The sequence below is a fragment of the Haliotis rufescens genome, unplaced genomic scaffold (assembly GCF_023055435.1).
Source record: "Haliotis rufescens isolate VD_foot unplaced genomic scaffold, xgHalRufe1.0.p SCAF_2, whole genome shotgun sequence".
Classification (NCBI taxonomy): Eukaryota; Metazoa; Mollusca; class Gastropoda; order Lepetellida; family Haliotidae; genus Haliotis; species Haliotis rufescens.
The window spans coordinates 24,680,949-24,696,761 of NW_025963890.1; the positions used below are offsets into that span (position 1 = coordinate 24,680,949).

General features: G+C 40.1%; 1 protein-coding gene across 1 annotated transcript in view; it reads left to right on the forward strand.

Annotated features, from left to right (window-relative positions):
- The first annotated feature begins 731 nt into the window (after positions 1-731).
- Positions 732-15,813, forward strand: part of LOC124146156 (QRFP-like peptide receptor) — a 51,484-nt gene continuing 36,402 nt past the window's right edge. Inside the window, exon 1 of the mRNA XM_046516305.2 lies at positions 732-1,332. Within this exon, the coding sequence (XP_046372261.2) occupies positions 973-1,332 (360 nt within the window). The 5' untranslated portion in view covers positions 732-972. The remainder of the gene's footprint in view (positions 1,333-15,813) is intronic.

The following is a 15,813-nucleotide window of genomic DNA, read 5'->3' on the forward strand; positions in this document are numbered from 1 at the left end:
TGTTTTGGGAAGAACATTAGAGGAAACATTCTAATTTCTAAAGATCACCAACATCCTAATTGACTGTCACGAATAAAACACAACCATTGGAAGTGTCAATTATATGTGCCAGTGAGTGAGTGAGTGAGTGAGTGAGTGAGGTTTTACGCTGCTTTTACGAATATCTCAGCAATATTACGGCGGGGGACACCAGAAATGTTTTTCAGGAGAGACATCGGCCATATTAGTGTCTAGTGAACACTCTCTGAAACATGTTTAATTATGGGAAGTGTATAAGAACTGAAACTGAAAGGGGTACTCCTGTATCGCCTGATACATGCAACACGACCAGCTAGCTTTATCAAGAACTCAAACAAAACACTCGTTCATTAACGTTAAGGATACCTTGGTATCCTACAATAAATAACATAATTCTTCCAATATCATGTATTAATTAGATGTATTGGAGAGTTATTTCTTTTATCGTATTTACATAGGCTAACACGCATTGCAGAAAGAAGACGTTAAAACGAAATCACGCCGCTGGTTCATTCTACCAAGACTGTGTGTGGTTGGGAATGGTCTTCTGTGTTCCAGTTACACTGACAATCAGTCTTGCTTCACAAATTGGCTAGTTCTTCCTCAGCCTGATGTGAATAGTTCTTAAGGCATTATCCGGTCATGTGACCCGTGGGCAGACCACGTGATGACGAAACGTTTAAAACTAGTGAGGCGGTGTTGTTAGTACCAGTCTCCGTGACAACACCTAGTGCACAGCTCCTCCGTCCCCTGTAACTGACTGCAGGAGATATTGATTCCCTCACATTTCCAACAGTCAGCAGAGAGAACTTTCCAGGAGTTACAACATTCGAAACTTTGTGACGTTCCCAGGATTTCTGTACCGTGTTTGTTAATTGAACGTCTTTGTTTTCTAACGTTATTCTTACCCGTGTGTCTTGGATATCAACACAGAGAGAATAAGATCCATGTACCATGCATAATACAGCAGAGACGTCCCTAGATGGGGATAGTTTTACCTGGCCCACCCACAGCGTAGGAAGCACACAATACACCAACACTGATGTCAACGCGATTAGTAAAGTCAACGATACCTACGACATCAACGACTACTATGATTACGACTATGATGTAGCGGTAACATCACTGCCGCTGGAGGAGCTCATCCCAGTATCCCTGGCTTACAGCATTACATTGGTGTTTGGACTATGTGGCAACTTCCTTGTGATATTTGCTGTGTGCAGGTACAAGAGTCTCCGGAGCATCACGAACGCCTTCCTCACCAGCCTTGCCTCAGCTGACCTGCTGCTCGTGCTCATCTGTGTTCCCGTCAAGGTGAGAGATGTGCTTACTTTCACATGACACCTCAATTGTACTCCGAAGATGTTTTACTTTTGCAATTCAACAAGATACCAGATACCATTATTTTACTATTAGGACATAATACATTATCCCAGCCAGCCTCACTACCAAACACTCCACCTTACATAACGTTATTGTCCCAAAGAACCTACACATGAAGAAAGTAGCTTATTGTGTTCCCTTCTGCCTTTACTTGATGACGTACACGTAATACTACCCGACGTTCATGCTTCATCCGTCAGCGTCTAATGTACATAGCTGCCCTTATTGATGTGTAGCAAGGCTTTAGTAATTTTCACAGCTCTTTTGCCCTTTGAACCAAATTTTAATCTGTAACGGCGGATAATCTATTGTTATTCCTTTGCATTGACAATACATTGTCCCCCGCCTCACATATGTTTGGTGCAATGTGGAGGAGAATCGGATACTATAGTTATCATGGCTTTCAGTGTATTTTGTATTCATATGAACCAAATATGTGTCCTTATTTGTGTTCCTTCAAATTGTTCATAAAGATACATTTCAGTGTTGTGTCTGAATATAAAATCTGGCTTAAAACATACGACCCCAAAACACGTACATAAAATACGGAACAAGCGACTGAGGATAAGGTATTTTATACCGCATGGAACGAGAAAAACAATCATGGACTAAATAGGCCTTACCAATCTGACCCATCTGCAAAATTTAGATCCGATGAGTAATACCACCGGTATACCACTACCCCACCCATTTCCATATTGACCATACCACTACAGTGAAACCAATCTGCTCGGGGCACACACAAATACCCAATGTTGTCTTCTTACCAAACCAGTGAATCCAGTTTTGCTTATAGCTTCATGCAAGATATTCACATAATATTAATGACTTTCTCCATTATGTCAATGGGTATAGGCCTGCACTTCAAGTGGAGGATAACTGGTTGAAGAACGCATGCGCTCTCTGTGACCTACACCATCGTTTGCTTCTCATCCCAGTAGTTTGGATATAGACATGTCTTGACGAACAATCCCATTCCCCAGGCACTGTTGTAATTACCCACTTGGCCATCCCAGCATATTTACCTCCTCCCGGCAGGCGGTGTGAACAAGTATCTTGACAGTGTTTACTCTCTGCAGGCATGCGGTTTCTTATATTCAGTGTGCCTGCAGTGGCCCTATCACATAAGATGTTTACAGATCACGTTGTATTATCATACCTCGCAAATACGTGGCAAAGATAATAAAAAAATACTTTATTGTTTCTCAAATTGTTTGTAACGGTAAAGGCGATAGTTTACATTTGTTCACTATAAATTAACTGATACAAATCGTGTTTAATATTCTTCATCCGACGAAATCCCAAGTGACTAGACGGTTCTCATGCCCCACTTTTATCATTGTGTGAGCATGTTAGATATGATCTTTTGAGTTGAAATATAATTACCATATTGAATTTCCCTTTCTATATAATATGCACAATGCGGTGTCGTCGGAGGACTGCTCTATTGGGAGATCTGTATTTGACTGCAAGGAAATTGACCTTCCACTGTCTTGTCAAAGCCTGATTTATAACAGGGACATTTTCGATGATTGCAATGAAAAAATGTCTTTGATATTTAATGAAAAAGAAAAAAACCAATAACGGCAATCTTTGTATTCACTTGATGAAAGGCAAAGTCACCTTGTCCACCTTGTAACAACAGGAACAGAAGGGTGGTCTCGGGACAATTAGCCGTGGGCTCATGCCGAGTTGACGATATGGCGTCTGGAAAGCGTAATTACAACGACTTTGTAAACGATATTGTTGATGACCATTGTTCGATGGTCAGCCGATCAGGCTATAAACACCTTGGTGGTCAATTTCAGTTTGTCATCCTCGTCCGGGCACCGAGAACGTTTCTTCCGAAATAGACGATGAAGTCTAAATATATGAACTGCTTCGCGAGACAACCAATGGTGATGTGATGTGTTCGAGAATAATTCTATAAATATTGTCTAAATACAATACCTTAGATATGCATATTTATTGGCAAATTATGTTTCAATATGATCTTCAAAACAACGAGCTATTTGATAGTGATATCGATATTTGATTGAGATTCATAAACTCATGCTAAGGGGAGGACAATTTGATATTGGGGGAGTCATGTTGTTTGTTTCTTTGTAGGGTTTGAGATTTTTTTCTTCATAAAAGAGATCTGAGATGTTTTTACGTCACATTTCCATTTCAACCTATGGATAGAATGTTAATATTTTCTCACTTTTCACTAAAACAATAGCTGTACAGATGTAGGTGGTTATGTAACAGAACAATGGAAATAGCAGTACAATGAAGCAATTGTATGTAATAGAAAAACTTTCTTACAACACCATGTGAATCAAAGGCTCAGTGTACAGTTGTCTTCAAATCGACAGAAAACTGGTCAACTTGACATGTTTGTACTCACACCTGCAAGGATATGGGTATGAGAGAACAAGACGTTGGTATGATACACCAAGGAGCTACGCATTGCCACATCGCAAGGAGTTTTGATGAAGCCGAATGACAGTCGCCAGGAGCATGTCCTGTTACAGGCAGACTAGGCGGTCTAGGCGTGGCAGACCTGATGTAACGACCACCCAGAAAGACACTACATACGTATGCCCCATCTCAGACATCGTATCATCACGGTGGCGTCATCAGCTACGACAGTCATTCTTGTTCAGTATCAGAGCTTACAAACCACTACGAGACGTAACGCTGACACGTGAAGCTACGTGTAGACAGATCTGGTGATGTTGGAAGTAAACATCACTGGACAGCTTTACATCGACCAATTACTTCACCCTGTTGTACTGTCGTACTCCCCAGACCCTGTTTCAGCAAGGTGGTAATACAATGCCCCACACAATGTCTCCTTGCCTTGACCAGCACAATCACCAGAATTATCACCTATAGACACCTGTGGGATCACTTTGACCGTCAGATAAGAGCACGACCAGGTCACCCCTATAAAATGGATCAGGTAGCAAGAAGAATGTCGTCGAATCCCATTTCTTGTGATCAGACGTCTCACATCTTCTGTCCATCGTCGAGTTGGTGTGTGCATTGATGCCCGTGGTTTGCATAAACGATATTGACTGACAAGTTTTAAAGGAAACATTCAAGGGAGTCTCATGCGCTGATTTCAGTCTTGATGTTTGATCGATAACTGAACATCTGCCCCCATCCCCCAAACTGTGGACACAATGGATTCATTTTTGTATTCATTCAGCGCATAACTTGTAATATTGACAGTAAAGGGCGATCTTGCCTTGTTAAAGATTACCAAGCTAACTGTTGCTCCTCTCACGATGAACGTCGGTTTGTAGTCTGATTAGGACATCAATCGAGTGGAGAGATGCAAAACTACTTTTGGGGAATTCCTCAAATGTCTTAAAATAATTCAGGCTACGAACGAAAGGGGCTTTGAAGCCAGACAGTATATCATTTATATGTCGGGTCACCGAAATGAAGCATCCATTCGAAGTTACAGTGAATCGGGAATCGTGCATCGGGAAATCCAACCGCGCTGCTTCAAGTGGTGATCCCCGTCATTTGCAGCTCATATAGGCTTGGCATCACTCAAATACACCCCCAAAATCCACGGAACGTTCCTATTAATCCATTTTGTCAATCAACTTGGGCTTGATTTCTCTCCAATTCCAGTTTTACTGTGTGCAAATTTTATTTCAAACGAATGACATTGCTCTATCCGTCATTCTTTAAACCAAGAGACGTAACTCCCATTGACGAATCACGTCACGAACAAATTCAAGCCTCAGCGTTGATATAGTTCGCTTTAATTAATTCATGTTTGGTGTTTAAATGAAATGTTTTGTTATTATTTATGTATCTGTCAATATAAGGATTGAAGTTGTATTTGTTGACGTTTATCAGCTCACGAAGACAGTGCCACACGTGAGCAAATGTACCATGAAACGCTTCACGCATCACGGATTTTGCTCACGTGAGGCACTGTCTGCACCAGCTGATGAACATCAACAAATACAACTTCAATCCTTAATTCATGTCTTTTGACAATACAAGTTTCTTCCTTAACATTGACCCTGTTCTGTTTTCAGGAACAAGTTTGGTTGGTAACGTTTCTTTTGCTCGTAAGTTTAGTTTTTTTGCAATAAACATTGTTATTTATAAGTGATGTTTAAACAAGTAAGGGTTAATGACGCTTTATGGGCATTTCACATCACAGTCAGCAACTGTTTCAGTCACATCACAGTCAACAACTGTTTCAGTCACATCACAGTCAACAACTGTAGCAGTCACATCACAGTCAACAACTGTTTCAGTCACATCACAGTCAACAACTGTTTCAGTCACATCACAGTCAGCAAATGTATCAGTCACATCACAGTAAACAACTGTATCAGTCACATAACAGTCAGCAACTGTTTCAGTCACATCACAGTCAACAACTGTTTCAGTCACATCACAGTCAACAACTGTATCAGTCACATCACAGTCAACAACTGTTTCAGTCACATCACAGTCAGCAACTGTTTCAGTTCACACCAAAGCATATTGCCCCGTCACTTTTGGCGACGTTCTCAGATTTGGTAAGGGTTTATGTTTTAACGGTTCATCGTCCTCTATTGTAATATACACTAATCTAACATGATACATTAATGATAATTCCTACCATCCTCTGTGTATGTTGAACAAATTCAAATTTATCATAAGAAATGACAGGTGCATCACAAAGGCATCAAATGAAACGACAGGAACCACCTATGAAACTAATAGTAATGGTTTCTACCACCCCATGTATATATTGAAGAAAAACTCGGTTGTCATAGTAACAAGCTACACGTGCATCTTTAAATATCCCCGATGCATAAAGTGAAACCTGTGGTCACATGGCAATTACCGAACAGAGCAAAGTAGACAGAGTAGACAATACAGAAAGTTGTCAGTGTTGCCATGTGACGAAACAGGAAGGTACTATATTGAATCAGTTGGGATCAAGGTGAGGTGAAATGGGGTTTAACGCCGCGTTCAAGATTGTTGTACTTATATATGTGTGTGGCTACTTGTACTAGTCCGGACTAATCCCGATGTTATAGTGCTAGCCCAATGAGATACCATGCTGCAGTTTTAACATGAATACCCCACTCAGACACCGTATACTCACCCCGGGACAACCAGTCCTTGCTTTAGCCCATTAATGCCGAGTGCCAGGCATAGTAACAACACGTACCATCCTTTAACGTCTTTTGGTATGACGCGGCCGATGATCGAACTTCCACTAGACCACAGAGGCGATATTGTAGTCTTTATGATCTGTGAACGCTTTTCATCAGCAAGGTCGTTCTGGCTATAGCTTAATGATGTTTTGCCACAGTTTGGTAATCTAAATGGCTCCAGGAGAATTCCTATTCGAGTGTCTGTCATGCAGAGGAAGATGAACATCCGGCAGTGTTTCCTGGTGATTTACTGCTTCTATGAGTTGTTCCTCTTTCTCCTCTCTGACACTCCAAACTGACACGCCGTACGATGTCATGCTGAGCTTGTAAAACTACAACTTTGCTTTTCTGATTCTTGGTTTTGCCATATGACTCGAAGAAGTATTCTGTGAGGAATATTACATGATGTTTTAGATATGAATAACCCAACCCCCTTTTTTCACGGTCCTCCTCCGGAACGTGTGGGTTTTCATGACCCCCTTTGAAAGTTACATGACGACTTGACAGCGGTACGTGGGAGGAAATCCCCAAAGCCACTAAAATAAAGTTATAGGCAGATAGTTACCACTTCGCTGAAACCAATGGGGACGTAAAGAAACCAATATCCTTATCAGGGCGAATCTTGGATCCAAACCCACGACCAGCGGATCCTGACATGGATGATTGACAAAACTCTTAATTTCGGTTAAATCACTTGGCCACCCGTGTATCCTATGATGTTTATATATTATCCGTTTATCTGAGTATATCTTCCCTCCTGTTTCTGTCTGCACATCCCTGTTATCTCGCTCAGATGTATGTGTATGTAAGTGATGTTTGAGAAGGTGCTGCTTAATGGCCCTAGAACTCCCTGAACTAAACATTTTACTTCTTTGTGAATACAATTCCTCAGTACTTAAATCAACGCCTTTGTTTTTCTGGCTATATGGATAACGAGAGCGTGACGCCCCTGTGATCATCAGTCCAACACAAAGGATACTCACGTCAAATACTTTTTACGACCCATGGATGCATCTAAGACGTGTTTTGTTTGACCCAGAACTAATTCCTTTTCTCTTCCCCTACTCACAAACCAGACACAAATAACAAACACACACTGTACGTCGCCAGCGGTACTAGCCGAAAGCCTTTAATTGTCTACACCATACACATTTTATTCACTATTGTATTGCTCCACGAACCCCTCTGGGTTCAACCGATAACCATAACTCTGACGCCACGGTGACTCTGTATCTTACTGTAGCCTTTCCCGAAACGCCCCGTCACCAACTTCTGAAATTAAAGCTGTTTGCTTCATGGCTAGAACGCAGGCGAGGTTCAACCACCCGCGCTATGACGTCACTCATATACTCCATTCAAGCGCCCTCTATACATGAGATCCTCCCTTTTGTATCTGGTTTGCGCATGAGAGAAATCACTTTCATTCTAATTCATTCCATTCAAACGAAAGAAATTTCATTTCTCTTCCCCTACCCACAAACCAGACACAAATAACAAACACACACTGTACGTCCCCTGCGGTACTAGCCGAGAAACAAAGAAAGGGCAATTGTTAGCTGCATCACCGTTTTATTGTATTAAACACACCAATCAATCACCTATAGTCCTAACGACTTCGACACACTGAGTCTGACTCAAACATCTTTCACATAGCCATCCTTGGCTTTCTCTCTGCGCCAGGGCCCTTGTCGCTTAAAATAGTCTTTCAGGAATACCATTATTGACTGCTGCTGTAGCTCCTCCGAATCTCAAACTGTGGAGGCAATATTTCGAAACATCTGGTACGATGGATGACATTGCAGTCAAAAACACTTCTCAGCCTTGTATAACATATGGGCTTATTTTCTCTTTTCAACACACACTTGCTTTTTGACATCGAAAGTGATCTGAATATATACTCATTTGAAACTGCAGTTATTTCAGCTAACTCATGATACCACTTCATGTGTTAAACAGGACACATGTAAGACAATGTAGCAGCAATGACAACCCATGCACCATCTCGGTAAACATCAGTTTTGGATTTTGCCAATAAAGACAGACATATACTGATTATAAAATAATATATCACATCTGGTGATATGAAGCAACTCACCGGAATGCAAAAATCCCTTTTAAACTTGATTTCCACTTAGAAGAGTTGACCATGTCCTTTATGTGAGATACACTCATTGGCTCTTTCTTACACACAGGATTAGCAAGTCTCCTTTTGTTTTGCCAGCTTCCAATACAATTTGTACCAGAGTAATCTCAGTTGGGCTAGTGAGTCCAACAATAACATGGGCATATCTTAAGCTGCAAACTGCATTCATAGCTGGAGATATACTATCACAGCTTTGTATCAATGATAATAGATAATGGGCACAATGCAAAGGTACCACTGGAATAGTAAATGATAAACCGTGAGATTCAGCCCAAAGCTGGAATCGCCTGAAACCATAACCATAAGATTTAGATGTTGAAGCAGAGCTTGCTTCACTTTAGAGCTCATTCAGTGGATTTATCTCATGATGCAACCTCTCTGGCAGAGTGGATATGACATCACCATACACACATTGTAATATACATGAACCTGAAACAAAAACAACATGCTATGAATCAAATCATCCAGAATAATCTATATACAATGCTAACATTGGAAACTTCAAATCTTCAACACCAAATATGCCACCTCCACAACGGCCCTGGACATACGCTTCTTTGCATATAGGGAACCAGACCAAATCTTTGACTTGCGAAATATGACTTGCATTTGGACACAGGAAAGGCCAAAAACTAGCTGAATACCATCTAGGCACTACCAATGTGCCTCTGGCCTTACACTTACTCACGTGCATCAACACTCTCCCTACAAAATACACCGGGAGAACAATCTAGTTCATTTCACCACTCCAGTCAACAGTAAACGTGTCCACTGTTTCGCAATCTTGGTTCCAATGACGAGAATCAAATCATACAGCTTTAATATTGTAGTAAGATGCTAATCTGTCAACAGAATGAGGACCCCATTTATCATCTATCCATTTAACGCATAATCTGCAATGCTCGAATCATCAGTGTCGTATATTATGCTTAGATAATCTGCCCTATCATTGTGGCAGCGAGGAATCCATTCCTTGTGCAACTGAATACTAGACTGGAGGCACATCTGGAAAATTTCTAGAGCTATTAACTGGAGCTGAACTTTCATACTTCCTTTCTGGGGGGGGGGGGGGGGGGGGGGGGGGGTTGGGTTGGGTTGGGTTGGGTCTTTTCTTTCCCCGACAGGAACAAAGACCGGAAGGGGATTCATTAGATGTGGTCTATCAGTACATTCAACAATAAAGTCTTTTCTGAGCAAATCTTGTATTGATCACATACTAATTCATGGTGATTAAGCGCTGATTTGTTATTTTTCAGTTCCATTGACAAAGGCGCGGAATAAATGCGTATTTTATAGCCATCCTTGATAGTATCTAGCACAAAATCAGGAGATCCTATTTCCTTCCAAAAGTTGCTACAAAGTCTCCAACGTCCTCTAACTCTGATTTCAGCATCAACCTGCTAGTATTCGTAGTAATCATCAGTGCGTTCAATATCTGATTAACCTTGCTCAATCTGTTTTGTTGGTCTTGTTGAGAGCACGCCTGACTGGCTGTGATGCGACGAGCGGGCAATGTCTCCTCCATTGTGACGAAAATACGCACGCGAAGCACGTGCCTGTTCTGTACGAAAGGGCCGCTGGGACATGGCATGCTGGGTTGGAAGGGTAACCACAGGACTGTACAGTACAGTAAACAGGGTAACAGTCGCTGTAGGCTTCCTATTCGGAGAAAACCTGTCAAACTTGGATAGTTTCTTCTCAATTTTCTTAACGGCTCGGAACATGTCTTCTTTGGAGAACAACTGTGATTAAAAGTTATCGTTGATCTTAGGCGGTATGGCTATAGTTCGATAAACAGATGCACGTACTCCAAACTTTGGTGGGAATAAAGCTGCTTGCTTCTTGGCTACACCGAGAATGAATTACCCGCGCTATGACGTCTCTCATATACTCCATACAAGCGCCCTCTTTACATGAGTTACTCCCCTTTGTATCTGGTTTGCGCTTGAAGAGAAATCAATTTCATTCTAATTCATTCTATTCCAACGAAAGAAATTTAATTTATGATTCTCCCAATATAGCTTGAGATATGGAAATGCAGGATCTAGACTGTTCAATATGGCCAACTTCTGAAAGCAAATAAAGGAATGTAATCAAACTGTTTGCCAAATGCCGACTTTGAAATGCCTGGTTTCAGTACAGCTGTGGCAAGAAAAACCTGCCTGTCCGTGTGCTTACTGTCCTTAATTGGATATGAGTAAGAACAGTTCACTTCGTAGCGCATAGATGTATAGTGGTGATGGAATGACACTGGAGTTTTTTTCCTCTACGAACGTGTTGATATTGAAACACTCCCCTGGCATATGCGATTTCAATATTCCCATAGTATCTGCCTTCGACATAATAACGCGTATTTAGTTTCCTGTATTAAACAAACGTCTAAAATAGGAAGAATCCTATCATACATGCAATGCTCTGTTTAACTGACACAGGTTTACATTGCATCGCCGTTAAATACATTATGAAACACCGCATGGCGTGCCTTGCGGTATCATTAGGATATTCACATAAAACAAGATCTTCAACTTACGTATTTCCTTAGCAATAAGCAAGTTTAAGACTCGTGTTGGATGATTATGATGAAGTGTTAACAGCAACAGTTTTTCATTTGTAAAGCGTACCGAAGGATAAGGACAACTGCGAATGAAACATGCGACACAGACAAATTTCCTTACGAAATCATTGCGTTGTTCTGCTCGGATTGGCAAAATCAAAACAAAAGATTTGGGCCAAGAAGTTTAACTTAAGCTGAGGCATTACTCTGATTGACCTACCTGAACTCGCCATAAAAGAGACAAGTGAAACGGTCTTATCTGTTTCATATTTATCTCTATATTAAAGATAGCGACAAAGCTATAATACTTCATAAGACTTGATGACAAGATGGATGAATCTTCACCTTTTCAAAAAGTCAACTTTTGCCTTTACTAGCATATCTGGCAATATTCCATTAGCTCCAACCATGGGGGTCTACATTTCACAACTTTGAGATACGTGTCGTTACATCAAGGTTATAACATTCAATGCCCCAGGAAGAAAATTCAATTCTTTTTATTGTAGACATGTGGATGACATTTCGAAATTTGGGGGATCAGCAGCAAAAATGATGTCTGATGCATATCTATATTTTGACTTGTACCATATGTTCCCGTGTTTTTTAGGTCTTTGCATGTGTTTGTGACCAGAGCTCTTGTTTTCGCGAACACCTAGTATCATCACTAATTGATAGCGATTCACACTCTGCTTTTGGGGAGATTTCTTATGATTATGGAAGGGTTTTGTCATTTTTATTAGTATGTGCAGACACAAAGGATGCTTTGATGGGAAACGCAGAAAAGCCATTAAAATGCCTGTACAAATTGCACGAAGAGTTATGATATAGTGGTGAAATATTACTAATGATTTGGTTTAACGTTTTTATTTCAACATCACTGGATGTTGCCCCTCTGTCAAAGGCAAGATCATTGATGATTGATACAATTTACATAAAATGTTTTTGTATTATAAACGACAATGATTAGCGTTACGTATGTATGCAATATACAACTTGATATTAAATGACACTGCAGATTGTTATAATTTTGTCCTCCTTGTTCAAGTCACCGAATGTTGTGTCACATAAAAATTGGGACAACCTATTTCCGTTCTACCATGACGACCACAGAGCTTTAAATACGGTGCTCTCTTGGAACGCCCACTCCCACTTAAGCAAATGGGTCAGCTTATCTCAGAACGTGCCGAGAATGTGGTCATAGGTTGTGGCAAACGTACAGCATTTTACTGAAGTTCAAGATTAATTACATACATGTTTGACTGGGTGACAGGATAGAGAAATATCAAATAGATATCAAATAGAACGCACTATCATCCTATGTCAAGAGCATATAAATGTATGGACACATGCATAAGACAATATCAAAATGAGAGAGATTCGTGACCTTAATAAACATTCACCAAAAGAATATTGGAAGCTACGAAATAAATGTGATATGACTAAATCCGAAAATACTCCTGACATAATCCTGACATAATCCTGGTATAATCCAACCGACATATAAGCAAAAGGGTGGAGAACGAACCTAGTTCCGAACTCCTATAGACCTATAACAATTCTCAGCTGTTACGGCAAACTGTTCCACAAGTAGCGTTTATGCGAGGCTTACTAAATCTGTAGAATAAATAATATTTTAACTTCAGCCCAAACAGAATTCAGAAAAGGGTTTCTCCACAAGTGACAATGTATTTGTTTCACATACAATTAGGGAAATTTTAAAACAAGCAAAACGATATTGCGTCTTTATTGATTTTGCAAAAAGCGTTTGACACTGTGTTGAGGACTGGTCTATGGTATAAATTGCTAATCTATGGTGTATATGGTAAATTTCTGAACTGAGTGAAGAACTTGCACCTAAACATAAAATCCACTGTTTTCCTCCATAATCTAATACCCTCATTCTTCCCATATAACACTGGAGTAAGACAAGGCGAAAATCTCTCGCCACTTTTGTTTTCACTTTTTATTAATGATATTGAGCCAAGAGTGGAACGTTTGTGTAATTTTTGTAGTTCTCCCGCGGTTGGTGACGAGTTCATTACCTATTCAGATGTGAAGCTCTTCTCCAGTGGTGGTCTATGCACATACATAAAAATCAGAATAGCATAATATGTATAAATTGAAAAAAAAAGTTTATCCCGCATTAGAGTAAAATATATGAAAACATGTCTGAATTAATCAATACCTTCTTTAGAAATGATGAAGCTGTTAAAAAACGTATATGAGATTATTGTCACTTTAATTTTGTCATATTTCAGTGTTACCTTTAATCTCTATATGCATTCACACATTACCCCTGTCATCTTTATATTATTGTTGTATATGAATTTATATTATATTTTTTTCTCATGTACCACCGTTGGTGGGTCTTTCTAAGAATAACCTAAACTGAACTGAACTGACAATAACGCTGAACTGATATAATTTCTCAAAACACTTCCTAAAGCACAGAGTTTCAGTTATTTTGAAGTTGTAGTTATGTAACAGTTGGTTTGAAAGAACTTGCCAGTAACAGTTATACATATTCAGACATGACTATCTCTCCACCCCGAACTTCCACTTGGCTGAACTTTACCTACTGCCATTACTCGCCACTGTCAGTGGATGCCAAAACAGTTGTTCACGATGACAGTGCTGTTTACAACTTACATTAACCCAGAGGGATACCCCGATCTACAATTATGTTCACCATTAACCTCATGCTACCGATGGAAAATGAACGTGCAGGAACAACCTTATTTTCAACGGAACCACACTGACGCTTGACTGTCGTGGTGAATACAGTAACTGTCGCTTTTGACCGAAGAGGAGCCGGCACACGAGAGAGTCTGAACCGGTGTTTGTGTGGCTCTGTCTCCGTGGTTAGTTTGTACTTTACTTTATTGAGTGTGTTCTGAAATAGATTTCATTATGTTTCAAACGACAAGCTGTTGTTGTTCTGCTATCGAACGTATACAACACCACTGTAATATCTTATCGACAGCCGTTTTTATAGTCTTGTTTTTGTGTGAAAGGACATGATTTTAATCGTATTTTGACCAATGGCAATGCTAGAATGTAACTTCATGTTCAGGTGCGATGCTTTAAAGTGTCAGCTTTGATTTCAGTTGAGCAGACGTGATTGTAAATGCCTTATCTAAAAGATTAATTTCCCAAGAAGTCCATCTTTTTCTGAACTGTTTATCGTTTTCAACAAGTCACGAGTAAAACTAGAAAAGTCCCAAAATACACATGAATCGATGCGGGTCGTAATTACAAGAAGCGTAAATGTGTTTTGTGGACTTTTGAAGAGTTTGAAGAAATAATAACATGAGGAGTCTCCTTGCAATGCACTTTCAAGTGGAATGAAATAAACAGCGTGTTGTGATGCCAGTCGACGGGACCACCAGTCTCTCCTATAACATGACTGCCTGCAGTTTACTCTACAATTCTTTGAAACTAAAAAACTTTGAATGTCCGAGTTACAAATCTGAATATGAATTTCTTACATAATTCCTATTGACACACATTTGTAAGCCTGGCTGTAATAAATAAAAGCGACAAAATGTTTTCCATAATATTGAGAAATCTAAATGTAGATTCCTTTGTACTATTCCGACGATAACATACGCGGGTTTATATGAATCACTATCAAATAGTGAGGATACCATGTGAGCTTATTCTGTCCCACCGGGTGCACCCGTCACAAACACATGCAAAGGCACGTCAATTGTTCACTTGAAATAAACATATTTTGTCACAAATGTGTACATTTCCTCCACATGCCATAAAACGTTTTATAAAGCTTTGCCGAGGCCTTGCATGTTGTAACCTTTATCAAGCAACTTTTGAGCAAGAGTCGTATGACGCTCTTTGAAAACTTCGTAGTAAGAACATGCTCGAGTTTACCTCAAACGTTGTGAAATGTGGATGCCAAATCCTGGAGCCCCCATGTTACAATGTAAAGGGGATGCATTGTATAAGAATATATACATGGTACAACATCTGTTTGAGTGCCGCTTTATCTGCCTAAGCCCGGGGCATTATGAAGTGAGCCATCGTTACTGTTTCTGCTGAAACAGTCTGGATTAAATGCTTTATATTTGTCGAAAGATTTTATTGTCAACATGCACTTTTTCGTTGCACCCCTTAGCTTTTTTTATCAGCTTTTAGCCCTTTCTGAAATGGACATTCCTATTTCAACCGTAGTGCTAATATGCTGACCATAGCAGCTGATGTCTTCAGACATTCCTAGTCACATCTCCCATTATGCTGAGATGTTCACATATAAATCGCATATGTTTTTAAGTCAAAGTTGTCGTTTCCCTTGTCGTCAGCCACCCGACCTCCTACAGTACATGTATCTAGTTATTTCTAAATCTTCACTCTTATAATGATTCCTAAAACTTCCTTTCATTGATGATTTTATGTTCAAAAAGATTTCGGGGGCACGGGTGGCCCAGTCGTCTAAGTCGCCGCGATTTGCTGTGCAGAGTTGCGTCCCTCGGGTACGCCAGAAACCTATGATTGTGGGTTCGAATGCCAGTTCGCCCCGATCATGTTTCTAGGTT